Below are 13,197 nucleotides of genomic sequence, written 5' to 3'. Positions count from 1 at the left end.
TCATCTCGAGACTGCTAATGTCGCGCTGTAAAATATATCGCGAGTGTGAAAATATGCGTTATATAAAAAAAGCCTAAAATTAATTATGGCCTTGACAAAACCGCTAGCTGCGGCACCGACGATTTGTCTTCATTGGCGACGCGACTTATCGCGCAGGGGCAAGTGGGTAGCGTAAATTCGGAGTTTGGCTCGAAGCAGTGATAAAGCGGGAACGAGGATTCGAGGGTGAGACGGATTGGAGAAAAAGAAAAAAGAGATGAATGACTCGGATGCTGGTGGCGAGTCATGCCGTCGAGCTTGAGCGATGTGTTTTAATTTTAGCGAATGTCTTAGCCAACAAATTATTTTTCTACAAAAGGAGCATTAATCGGATAAACAAACTGATAACTATCAAATGGAAAAATCCGATGATTATTTAGAAATCACAATATAACATTTTTACGTGATTATCTTCCGATCGTCGATTTTGCAATCACGTTGCTCGTGTGTCAACAAAAACGATGAGCCTGCTTCACACATTTCAATCGATACCTTTCAATCTTAAGCGTGAAAGTCTCTGCTGAAGCACAACCACGAACTCTCGATAGCACATCAATACAGAGGCGATCGGCTACCACTACAGCTCAGTTTTTTAATGCTACAGTCATTAGTCACCATCAACCCTTACGGCGACGCCGAGAATTTCGTTTTCTTCTTCTCGGCGGCATCTACGTCGCCGCATCGGCTGCGGCACCGGCTTCATCGATTTTCTCAACTACCTTGTGAATTTCTCAACTGAACTCCAGGACGCGCCACTCTCCCCCTCTCTTTTCTTCGCTGCTAATGGCAGCGATAATAAGAGACTCGTTAACTGGCTCAACCTCCGTGCATCGACTATAGCTTGCATGGTTACTTTTTTGCGACGTTGAAATGCTTTGACTGCTCCGTCACGAATTCAAAAGAAAAATTTTATTGAAGAACAGATATTTTTTGTCGAGTGTTATTCATTGCGAAATGACTTTTAATTTTAATTTATCAAAAAACGTTATGGAAAAGTTTATAAATGAAATTTCAAAGAAAAATTAATTAAGTTAACTCTCATAATAATTAAAATGCTGCTGTAAATTAAATCGCTTGCAATAAGAATTACAAATAGCGTACGCATGCCGTGTTTCTCAACTAAATTTCATGGGGCTCACATTCATTGAATTCCGTGCATCCGGATATCTGCCTGACAGCAACGACTTTTGCCCAAGTATTTTTCTCCTCGCTTTAGCTCATCGCAAATTGTTCTGGTCTTGACTGGTAAAAAAAACAAAAAAAAATTATAATAAGAAGGTCGTGGAATCCATTGTTTCCTATGCGTTGATCTGGAGATCCTTTCTCGAGGACAAAATGTAACTTTAATTTCCTCTATTCTTTTTCATAACGGAGAGGCAAAATTCGAATTAGATACCCAAAAGATAGCTTACTCGACTGGCGTACGCTCCATTTAACAGTTCGAGCAAATATTACTGGTATTTGTTTTACGTACGGAGAACTAGATAGCGGTCCAACTAAATAATTTATCGAAGTAAGCTATATTATCCAACGGTAAAATGAAACCGTCAAAGATTTATTGTTTCCAGATGAGTAGTTATAAATGCGTGCATGAACGTACGAGAATTTCAGAAAGGTTGAGATGACGCGTGAAACATTAGCCTTTAAGAAATCTGAACGAGGAAAGCACTTATTCTAATTTAAATAGTACTATTACTTTCCTAGATTTCATCTGCATAGAAATAATGACAATTGACACGACGACTGCTTGCGTGAAAATGTTCAAGAGTTTTTAAAGAATCTCGTCTCTCTCACTTTCCTCGTCATTCTTAACGAGGTCGATGTAAAGAGGTCAGCGAGCTTACTCGACGAGGAGACAATGAGAAGAGGAAAAACTAAAGCATTGGCGAAAGCGGTGAGATAAAAACGTGGGGATCTTGTTTCACCTCATCGAAGCAGAAATTTGCTTACCGAGGCCAGCAAGCGACAAAGCTACGAAGGGCAAGCAAGGGAAGGGACGGAAGAAAATCGTATTGCAGAGATATAGAGGCTCGCGCAGCATAATGACAGCAGAGAAAACAAGAAATGGAGGAGAAAGGCTGAAAGCTGCAAAGGAAGAAAAGGTCTCTCCTCCCGTCTTTTTAAAGAAAAAGCGAGCGCGCGGGCGTGCACGCTGCCGTCGACAAAAATAAAAAGAAGTTGTCATCGCACGGATGGATGCTGCGCGACGACGATAGCGGCTTTCCGCATGTCTCCTTTTGTTTTTACGCTTGTACTCGGGTTTTTACGTCACTTCGTCTCGGTCCTCTCTAGACACTACCGATGCATCAACTGCTTGTATACTCTTCCCTTTTTCCTCTACTCCCAGTTATAAGATTTTTCTACGAGTCTAGTGGGCTAATTACTCGGATGTTAAGTCTCTACAAGTCAGGACGCTTTTTATGTGTATCTTTAGCTACTGATAGAACGGTCTGCCACATTCCATTAGGTTTAAAAGGTTATCATGTTTCATTGTTCTACTCAAGTGTACTTCCATGATTGATATTCAAATCCAACAGTAATTATTTTATGGGCGTAGTTTAGTTACTATTCTTAACAAAAGTACCGAAATTTCAAAATTAGTCACATTGTCTGACAATATTTGAACATTACTACTTACAATTTTTTAAGATATTTTGATAATCAATTCTTAATAAATTTAAGAAAATTGTAATGAACTTCGTTAGATTTTTTCATTGCAATTTAATAAAAAAAAAAATACAATGGAAAATCAAACGTCATTAGAGGAAAAAAACGTTAACTTACACGTTGACAGGTTAGCCGGTTTGATGATCTTGGGACAAGCGCGAAATAGGCCGAGTTTGAACTTAACGCTGACAAGGCCAGCCAAGTGACGTGGCAAGTGTGGCAGCCTTTCCTCGGTATGCAGCCAAGCTGGTCCGAGGAGAGCAGCGGTGAGAGCGGCCAGAGCGGCCATACCGCAAAGCAAGCCGCACCTCGTCATTCGCGTGCCGCCCTCGCTTCCTGAGCAGCACATCTCTCAGATTGCTGTTAGTATGCTGCGGCCAAATCCCGTCACGTGCCCATCGGCGTCGGCGCTTGCAGCACTGTTGGTCTGCCTGCAAACCTTCGTAATTCCTCTGGCTATTCTCCCCCGGGACGATGACACACGCCACTCGATAATTCGAACCACCTAACTCGCTTATCGGACGCTTCCCTCACTCAAAATCTTTCAGGGTGGATCGACTCGATCTCCCGTCAATAATTTGTATGCATTACTCATAATTCATATCTGATGAAATCAATTAAAACCAAATGGTACAGAATGAAAAAGATTTTATTCTCTATGAAAACACATCCGAATTTCATATAACCGTAACCTTTTTCACTTACAGTCAGATCGTAATGTTGCGTATATACAGAGTTTCCTTAGATAAATGCGGATCTCTTTTATTTGAAAGAGTTGACACAAGCATATAGAAGGCAACGTCTCTTTTACGCTATCACGCGGCATCGTATTTGCTCTGGGCATACAGCTAAACAAAATGCACCGTTTTGCGCACGTTGCGCCCTTCCGCTGCCGCTGTTGCAGCTTGTTTATCGTTTCGAAAAACCATTTCCGATGCAGCTCTCTTTTCATTACCCATATATCTACGCAAGCACAGCAAAAGAGAGAAATACAGAGAGAGAGAGAAAGAGAGAGAGAGAGAGAGAGAGAGATGGAGGAGTAAATGTTGCGAGTGATCGTCGCCCACGCGCTTGCTCGAAATCTTTTGAGTGTAACGCTGGAGAAAATAAAAGTAGCAGGCAAAGGCCTCGTAAAAATGCGCATTTACGAGCGACGCGCTTGCCTAACTCGGTGTGCAGCCATTGCTGTTTTTTTCTCTTTTATTTATAGATTTTTTTATCAAGTTGATGAAAAATTAGGATTTACATTTTTTGGTTACCCTCCGATCTGATGAAAATAAAAAAAGTAATCGTATCCAACAATGTTAATAATTATGGAGAATATACAATTCTGTGAGGTTGTCTATATACAGATGTCCATAATCTATATACCTCTTCACATTCAGCTTTCAATAAAAATTATTGACAGCTATCACTCTTGTCGATATTTTCTTATTTTCTTATTTTCTTTTTAGTTATGTATTTATTTTCTCTAATAAAAATTTACGGTAGTAGATCCACTCAATTAAGAGCATCATACTATTATAAACCTGTAGAATCGTACGCAGACTACTGTTCACAGCATTGAAGACATTTTAAATCTAAACTTAAGACTATAAATATTAATAAAAAAATTTAATTAGTCTCGTATATCTAATAATTTATTTTCTATCCATACTTCAAGTTTCTTTTTAATCTTATCGTTTGAGTAGTAATAACATTAAAAGGGAAATCATTTAAACGTTAACAATACAAATAGCGCAGATAAAAATTCAACTAATTTCAACAGGACCTGGAAGTGGAACAACTGATAGAAATAAAGTCCAGCGGAACAACGGAAACTCCCAGTGACAGAAAAACAAAGAGCGCAGAACAAAAACTAAGCTCCCTGTCGCTTGTCGCAAACTTTCTTTTAGCGTAATTTTCGGAAATTAAAATAGTGCCGAAAACCACGAACGAGGCGAGCTCCCGCTTTGCCATACTCCATTCGAAAAAAAGAACTGTTCGGTGAGTTAAAGCCGCACGTACGATCGAGAAAAGTTTTGCTTTGAATGTTCCGTCTTTTGTCTCTCGACTGACCACAGAGTCGGTGGGTGAATGCACTTTTTTCGGCTGAGAGTTTTTCGCTCCGCAGGTTTGCTTTAAAGTTGGTCTTATCGACGGCATAGAAGAACATTTCAACTCGAGCTGTCTACATCATTTATTTTATCGATTGAAAAAAGTACCCTTAAAATATTACGATTCGAGAGTAGATTTTGAAAAAATCCTTATTCAGACTGGAAAACGTTCTTTTTGCTCGGTCTCGTGACGAGTGCTACATTTCTTCGGAAAATTAAAAACAGTAAATTAAAAATTCTTTTGAGCATGAAAAATTCGCGTACTTTCAAAAGTAGAACAATTAATTTGCACAAACGCTTCACGGTGCTAATTAGAAAGCAGAATAGAATCAAGGTCTCGAGACCCAGGAGAGTTTCGCGCTCTCACGCCTGGTAAACAGTCAAACGAAAAAGTAGCTCAAAGACAAAAAGGCTAAAGCAGCAGCACTCTCAGCGCAATTTCCTCTGTAAATCCTACTCGTGATTCGCGACGATAGAGGGCAATCGGAATTAATTTCTTCGAGCGGGGCTAGCGACGGTTTTTAATGGTTTTTCTGCACATAACTAAAAATCCATTAAGCGCTCGTGTCTGACTTTCGCGCGTGGGCTCTTCCGAAGAGTTATGTCCTTTTTGCTTTCCTGCTCCCCTAGGCATCACTTTTTTCATCTCTCTTTCTCTTCCTTCTTTTCCCCCCTCCCCTCCCACACACGAATATCCCGGCGCATGCATAAATGTATGCTAGCCGTTCTTTTCGGCGAGCGCATCCGCGTAACGCGCACAACTTTCTCTATGCTTTTCTTCAACCCTTTTAAAAATATATTTCTCTCTTTGTATTCTTACGTGCTTCCTGTAGCTTTACAATATGTAAAGCTACAGGGGTGAGGTTGAGCGGGAACATTAAGTGGTAGCCAATGGTTTATTTTTAATGAACTAAATGACTTTATTTGCAATAATGATAGTACGATGACAAATTAAATTAAGATTGAGAACAAGAAGAAACAAGCATAATTTTATAAGTATGCGCAAAAGAACAAGAGCATAATCTCTACTGGAAAGAAAAGCTGAATTTTTATAGAGCGCGTGAATAGTCAAATGGTGCGGTGACTTGCCGGTTGTAGGGGAAAACTCGAACTGCCTTCGCTATGCGTAACACCGAGCCTCGAAAGCTCGTCCGTCCCCCCTCGTCACTACTTATTTTCCGGGGTCCATGTTCTCATTTATCCTCCTCCTTGGGCCTTTGCGGTTTACAAACCACTTGGCCACGCCTACGCTAGATCTTTCTCTCCTCCTTCTCGCTTGCATTCTCTTCCGCCAGCCTTTGGCCCAAAGGTCGGCGTATGCCTTCTCTTTCCGTTTTTGGCGCCCACAAGACCCGGAAACCATGTGCTTCACGTGGGGCTGTTAACCTCCAGGAATCGAATTTCTCAGAACCGAGTTGCGGCTTCACGGCGACGGTATGCGCTGGGTACACGCACATTTACGTTAATAGGTGGAGTTCGAGTTACAGGCGAGACCGGAGCCGAGGCAGATACGACTCATGGCGACGGGCATTTCGCTTCTGCACTTGACCGGTTCAATCGCGTAGCTAACAAGGTCGTACAATATAATGGTATATTATTTTTATGCGTTTTCACAATGTCTAGACCGCGCGTTACTCCTCTGTTGAGTGCTAGTGCGCTGTCTGCGGGACGAACAGACAACACTGTTTTCTTTTGTCCCTAACGTATATTTTCCCGATTGCTCTCACATGTGTAGATACAGTCCAGACTGCTCCCCTAAATCGCCAAGCCGTAAACCGTCTTCAGACCGGCGCTGGTTTTGCGGACATGCGCATCGCACATGAGTCCAAATAACCTTACCCAAGCGAAATATATTTTTTTCTTTTTATTAGGCCCTCGCCACATATGCGCATATGCGCGCGTACGAGGGCGTACCAACGCGTACAAATCGCTAAAAATTTTGATAGTGCCAACAACAGAAATTTACTACTATTCCTCGCATGCCCCAAACGAACACACTTACTCCCGGAACAAACGTATCATAACCTTCAATAATATAGCGTTATGATACGTTTGTTCCGGGAGTAAGTGTGTTCGTTTGGGGCATGCGAGGAATAGTAGTAAATTTCTGTTGTTGGCACTATCAAAATTTTTAGCGATTTGTACGCGTTTGTACGCCCTCGTACGCGCGCGTATGCGCATATGTGGCGAGGGCCTCACTTTACGGCAGTTTCCCAAGCGCGTTTGCTACCTTGATCCTTGACCCGACACCCGTCCTCTGCCTTACAACCTGAAACGTGCTTCGTTGCTAGAGTACAGATGCCCATTCGTCGGCGTTTTTTTACACATATCTTCTGGTGTCCGGGTTGCTATTATTTATCTCTCCTGCACATCGTCATCATAGTCTTTACTTTGTTCAGTGTAGACGTAGATTAATTCTTTTTTGCTACTTATAGACCATGTCAAGATTTTAAGGTCAATTAGTATATTAGAATGAAATCACGATGTCGGTATTGCTGAAATATTATTTTCAAAAAAATATCACGTAACGAACTTTTGAATAAGTATATTGTACATAAAATATCATAAATTTAAGGTTAAAATAAATTTTGGCTTTAATGTTCAACAATAACAATTGGAGTTACTTAGAAACGAATAAAAAATTGAATAGGTAATTTTTAAATAAAATGATAGTATGGTAACGATCTTAAATTCTTTCCGAACTGTCAAGTAAGTAGTAAACTTGTAGTTTCTTATCTAGAATATATAATATATAACATATTTCATATTTTATTGATCGTCCAAACATTTCATCTTTGAAACATAGTATCTTTGGAATGAATGATTAACACTTCATTCAGTCAGACGGTTTAAAAACAAGTTTTTTTTTAAATCGTGTCATTGTTTAATTGTTTAATTTCGTTTCGTAATTATTTATTTTATTTTTATTTAGTAAAAAAAAATTTTTTTTTTTGACAATAAAATTCTGATGAGTGATAAACGTGTTACATTACTGTTGTTAAATAAACAAAAAATATTTAATTTAAAGATATGTGCCAAGATTATTTAGTATATAGACAGCGTGATATTGGATGAGTTTCAAATCACACATCAACGTAAAATTGAAGTGCATGGATATCGAAAATAAACATGAAAGTCCAATATCTAACCCGTCAATCAGGTTAATGGTATCTCAATATTTATTAATAAATTTTGTAGCGCTGCACATTTTCAAAATAAATATTCTTGCAGAAAATATTTATCGATTAATTTTTTTTTGAAAGCTAAGTTAATATCGAAATACTTATCTATCGGACGTTTGATTTATTTTTTATAAACGAAATATGCCAAATATGATGTATTAATATGAAAATTACATTTGTTTATTACTAATATGAATTTTCTATCGCTATGTTTGAAAGATACGGTTTCAAGTATTTAAAAATAAGTAGCGTTCGATAAGCGAGTTTTGAAAATCTGCTAAAGAAAAAACATCTTACCAAACTCTCAAATTACAAATATGCAACGAGAAGTTTTATAAAAGAATTTCCTTCGACAAACACTTTTGTTTTTAACAAAAATCCACACTCCTTTCACAAACAGGCACACCTACAATTAAATTTGTAGCACTTGCTTGATGCGGCCGGTTAAAAATACAACGCGCACGTGCTTAGACAACCCGACGAGTAAGCAAAGCGTGAGGAAGTGGAACGCCTGAGAGCCGGAGGCTTACTGAACCCTGCGCAGTGCTTTGACCCTCTCTCTTTCTGTCTCTCGCGGTCGTTTATCCCCCTCCGCTCTGGTTGCGCGCCGCGCCGCCGCCCGAGATCCCCAAGTCATCTCGCCCTACTCCCATTGCTTCGCTTGTGCTGCAATCGCATCCCGACACTTCCGCCACCGAACTCGTGTCAAGTACGAGAAGCAAAATTTACAAATGTCAAAAACTTTCGTGACAATTTTATATTTTTATAATGCGGAAGTCTTCTATTCTGAAGTCATCTTGTATATTTACTATGAAAATGAGAATACAATTAACGAGATCAAGTATTTTTCAAAAGCAGTACCTCCTTAAAATTTTGATACCGTTGATAATGCTGTTCACATAGAAACTGCTATTTCCATCAATTACTTATGGTAATAATAGATTGATCAAACTTGTACCATGCAAAAGCTTTTGTGCGAGAATACGAACGCGTTGCTTAGATGCGATAGAGAAGTGACTTCAGCAGATGTAGAACGAGAGCACATTAATAAATCCACTATGCATAGAGTAAGCAAGTGACTTTGCTCGCGTAAACTTTATGTGCCAACTATAGTACACAAAGTTTATACGATAATGGTGTAGGGTCCAAAATTCTACTACTCAAAATCGACTTACTTATTTAGAAGGATTGTAAACTTAAAGAGTCGATTGGTTCGTAAAATCTAATCTTGCAAATAACCCCATGAATACTTTTTAAGAATATATCGATATATCGAAACATTTACGCGATCGTTAAATTGCTTTCCATCGGGCAAAAAGGCGGATCAATTATGCTACTCGAGATGATACATTCCACCCAGATCATCCGCTGGATGCATGCTTACGCAGGCCTACCAGATGAAGCGAATCGCACGTTATCGCTAGGCCCGCTTGGCGTAATTAGCGATAACCACCGGCATGATTTTGAAAGCTGCATATAGGCGCATGATCCAACGCCTAATTTTATCTTGAAATATCATATTTCAAAGAAATTTAGCGGCTAAGCAACAAAAGTAATATAAATATTAGTGAACAATAGATAGATCATATGTTAAACACTGACATGATTTGGATGAAGTAAATGCTAAAATAGCACAATAGAGTTCGCATATAATTATGCAGTAAAAAATACCACAATCACAGAATACATGTTACATATTCAATCCACGCGAGATATGAGCTTTTGCAAGCTACTCTCCAAAAAAGTTTTTCGGTAAGAAAAGTTAAGAACAAGTAGCGCCGGTAAACCAACAGGGTATAGAGTAGCTATAAAAAACTAGTAATTCGCATAGGGCCTATAAAAATGTTTATCGTCATCGATAAAAAAACGTCGTTCCTTCTCCTTTACTTTCCGCTCTCCGCAAAAGGTTAAAAAGTGCTCTAATCTTAATGGCGTCCTAGCCGATAAACTCTGCTCTCTCTCTCTCTCTCTTTCTTTCTCTCTCTCGTTAGGTGCCTCGGCTAGTTTTAGTTCGAGCGCCACTGATAAAGGGTGCACTCTCTGACTTGTTTTGCTGGAAAATGTATTGAACGTCAAAAGTTTTTTCCTTTAAAAAAATGTTTTTTGTATTGACCGATAGCTTTGCCGCATTGAGATTACACGTATATTCTTATGCACAGAAATGTTATTATAATCAAGGATGTACATACATAATTTTCTCGGAGTAAACCGAGAAAAATGCACTAGATATAAAGTTTACGATTTACCGGGTCTACGCTCGAGAATTCTCTTCTTCGTATGCATGTACTTGTTGAATCGTCAAACTCTCCTCAAAGTTGTGCATGCCGGAGATAAACTTTCATGAGAAATAAAGCGTCATAAAATATGAGCACTGAAAAGTACCCCATTTCCTCATAGAAATGCCTCCGGAAGAATACCAAAAATACAGTGACAATAAGTTTTAAGTATTTTTATTTTCATGTCGCTCATTTCTTCTTAGTGATGCGCAATATATTCTTATACAGCTGTTCAAGCGAGAGGAGGTAACAATTATTAGTATACAATAATTCCGATCGCTCGTAAGGTTCCGACGTACAGGTGTGCGGATTCTCGGAAGCTTTTCTTTCGAAAGTTATGTCTGTTTGATCAGTTCTCATTATCGATGCGTAAAATCGTCGTATTTCATGTGGAAAATGGGCGATATTTCAAGATATAATTATTCAACTCATTAATCTTATCCACTCAATCAAATGGAATTATTTGGTACAGAGAATAATATCGCAGAGTAAAAATGTTCTTTATTGGGATGCATTTTCATCCTTTTACAAATCCCTTGGCTCGTGCGTTTTCCTGTTGCGCGACTACTCCTAAATCCAAGAAAAAGGAACGAAAAGACAAGTCAGGTTGAACTAGAGAAGTAGAAAGGGTAAAGGGAATAAGAAAAAAAGAAGGAAAAAGAGGAGACAGCGATTTTTATCGGGCTCGATCTGAGCCGTTTTCCTAGCCTCTTTTTCTCGAGGTCCCATATACGTACATTCGACTTTCGGCGCTGAGTTATTACCTGCGAACTCGGTGAAAATTCGAGCAGCTGCTACTTGCCTTTTTACTCCTCTTACTGAACAAAAAATCATGTGGAAGACTCGGCTTTGTCGGGATAGTAGTGTGGCCAACGAAAGAAATTCTTCACGGTTCAGTTATGTATTTTCCATTCGCGCGTCCCCATTTACTATTAATTACATCGTTTCATTTCACTGATCTCCAACAAAGTAATAAGCATCATCTCAAAAGGTTTTCAAACATATAACGGAGAGCCTAGTCAAATTTTTGAAATAACTGTTGTCGTTCTCATGATGGTTGACGCTTTATAGATACTTAAAGTATAAACTACGTGCGAGTTTATCGACTAGAACATAAGAGAAATAATAGAAGCGTTGAGAGTGTGCAGTTCAAAATTACAGTTGGCATGTCCTATATAGTAAAGTACGTTGGTCAACAGTCGTTTACGTATAATGAAGCGAACTTATCCTCAGTACTCATAGAATAAGCGTAACAATATAGGCCGTACTGATCGGCTTTATGAGTAGGTGAAATACACACTGCGTATGTGAGAAAATGGAGCCTTTATCATTTCGCGCAGTTAAGCAGCTTGGGGATCGGATGACGAGTCCGCTTGACTCCCGTTATTATATTCTGAAAACGAGAGGAAGCTTGACCTCCTCCGAGCCTCTTTTCCGACTCCTCGGCACGTTTTTGTCGAGCCGCAAACAAGCTGAAAGCAAGTCGATTCTCTACCCACAATTCGGCTCTGCTTTCTCTTCGCTTTATTTTTCATCGATCTATTTTGTTTGCTTTTCATCCTTGATACTTTTAGTCGTCGATCACACAGATCATTTTCCATCCTTTTACCTTGATCGACTCGTGAATTTTCCAAGCATCATTTCGATTTATGTGTAAGATTGCAATATTCGGTTATAATTTATAATACGTTTTTATCCAAGCAAGAAAACCGTTACGATGGGCTCCCTTATAATTTGTTAAGTAAACAATTTCAATCGTATAGAAAATACTGGAAAGTTGTATCAGTCACTTCTATGCAATTTTAATCGATCGTTACGGGATGCGGAAAGGCGAGCCCTGGACGAAGTACACGTAAACTGTGCATTTGGTTGGCCAGCTGGCGAGCAGTTCGCTGGCCTTTTCATCTAGTATTCCTGTTTCCACATGCGAAAGTCAGTGAAACTTTGACAAACGCTCGCAATGGTCGCCGGCCATCGCCATCGGAAATCGAAGCAGATTCTCCGAATTCGTCTGTCGACTCCTTAAATCATCCTGCAGATCGCCAATGAAGCGCGGCGAATAGATTCGAGTTCTGCATTGTGATTCACGAGTCAGCGCACGCAAGAACCAAGTGTCCAGATGCTCAAGCGCGGCTCAACTTTTTTTTAAGTTTAACTGCTGCTTTTAGACTTCTTCCGAAGAGATTAAGCTCTCTTACTCTCCGTCATGGCTATTTGAGTTGTACTAAGGGCTTTCAACATTCCTAATTATGAACTATATTTTAATAACGAGGCTCTTACAAATAAACGCTGCCTAAACTTGAAAAAGAAAATTTTTCACAAACACAAACATGAAAACAAGGTTCGCGACTAATTATATTGGATAGTTATGAGCTTATATTCCAAGTTTTGTAGCTTAGTGAGTTACAAAAAAAGAATTCTATACAAGTTGCAGCTCGGGCTCCAAGTTTTTCCAGCTTAATAAGCATACACAGATATATCGGGTGCCTTTACTCTAGGCTCGACTTTGCCCGCTACATCTCCAGAGAGAAAGCTCTCTCCGAGTGATTTTCGGATTCTGTTTCGCACGGCTACATCAGGAGGAAAAGTTGCACGATGCACGCGCGGTAGTGCAATGAAGAACTTTGGCCGTTTTATAGTCTGTGCGCAGAGCTTTTAACTTTTTCAAGGATCCTCAATTAACTTCAGGCAGTAGAAATTGCTGGATTACGTTTTTCGGTGCGAATGAAACATTTTAAATAATTGCAATACTTCCGGAAAATACGATTATATTATTATAATTTCAGAAAAACATTGCGATACGTTTCAAAGTACTAGATAGCAGTATGAATCTTGATATTAATTAAAGTGTAGTCTTTGATATAATATTTCAAACTTATGTTTTCACGTATTTATACAAAGTTTTAATGTCTGTAATTTATTGCTATATAAACGTTA

At 39.2% G+C, this 13,197-nt stretch overlaps 1 protein-coding gene across 2 annotated transcripts in view; it reads right to left on the bottom strand.

Annotated features, from left to right (window-relative positions):
* Positions 1–8,492, bottom strand: part of LOC131667935 (uncharacterized) — a 74,785-nt gene extending 66,293 nt beyond the window's left edge. The window contains exons 1-2 of one of the 2 annotated variants that reach the window (XM_058941711.1): positions 8,282–8,492; positions 2,824–3,145 (exon numbers count right to left, since the gene is read on the bottom strand). In XM_058941711.1, the coding sequence (XP_058797694.1) occupies positions 2,824–3,055 (232 nt within the window). In that variant the 5' untranslated portion in view covers positions 3,056–3,145; positions 8,282–8,492. The remainder of the gene's footprint in view (positions 1–2,823; positions 3,146–8,281) is intronic. The other variant, XM_058941712.1, reaches the window with a different exon arrangement.
* Between the last annotated feature and the right edge of the window lie 4,705 nt (positions 8,493–13,197).

The sequence above is a fragment of the Phymastichus coffea genome, unplaced genomic scaffold (genome assembly GCF_024137745.1).
Source record: "Phymastichus coffea isolate CEN01 unplaced genomic scaffold, Cenicafe_Pcof_1.1 PCOF00072, whole genome shotgun sequence".
Classification (NCBI taxonomy): Eukaryota; Metazoa; Arthropoda; class Insecta; order Hymenoptera; family Eulophidae; genus Phymastichus; species Phymastichus coffea.
Note: the sequence above shows the minus strand (reverse complement) of the source record. Positions and strands in the feature narration are given on the sequence as shown.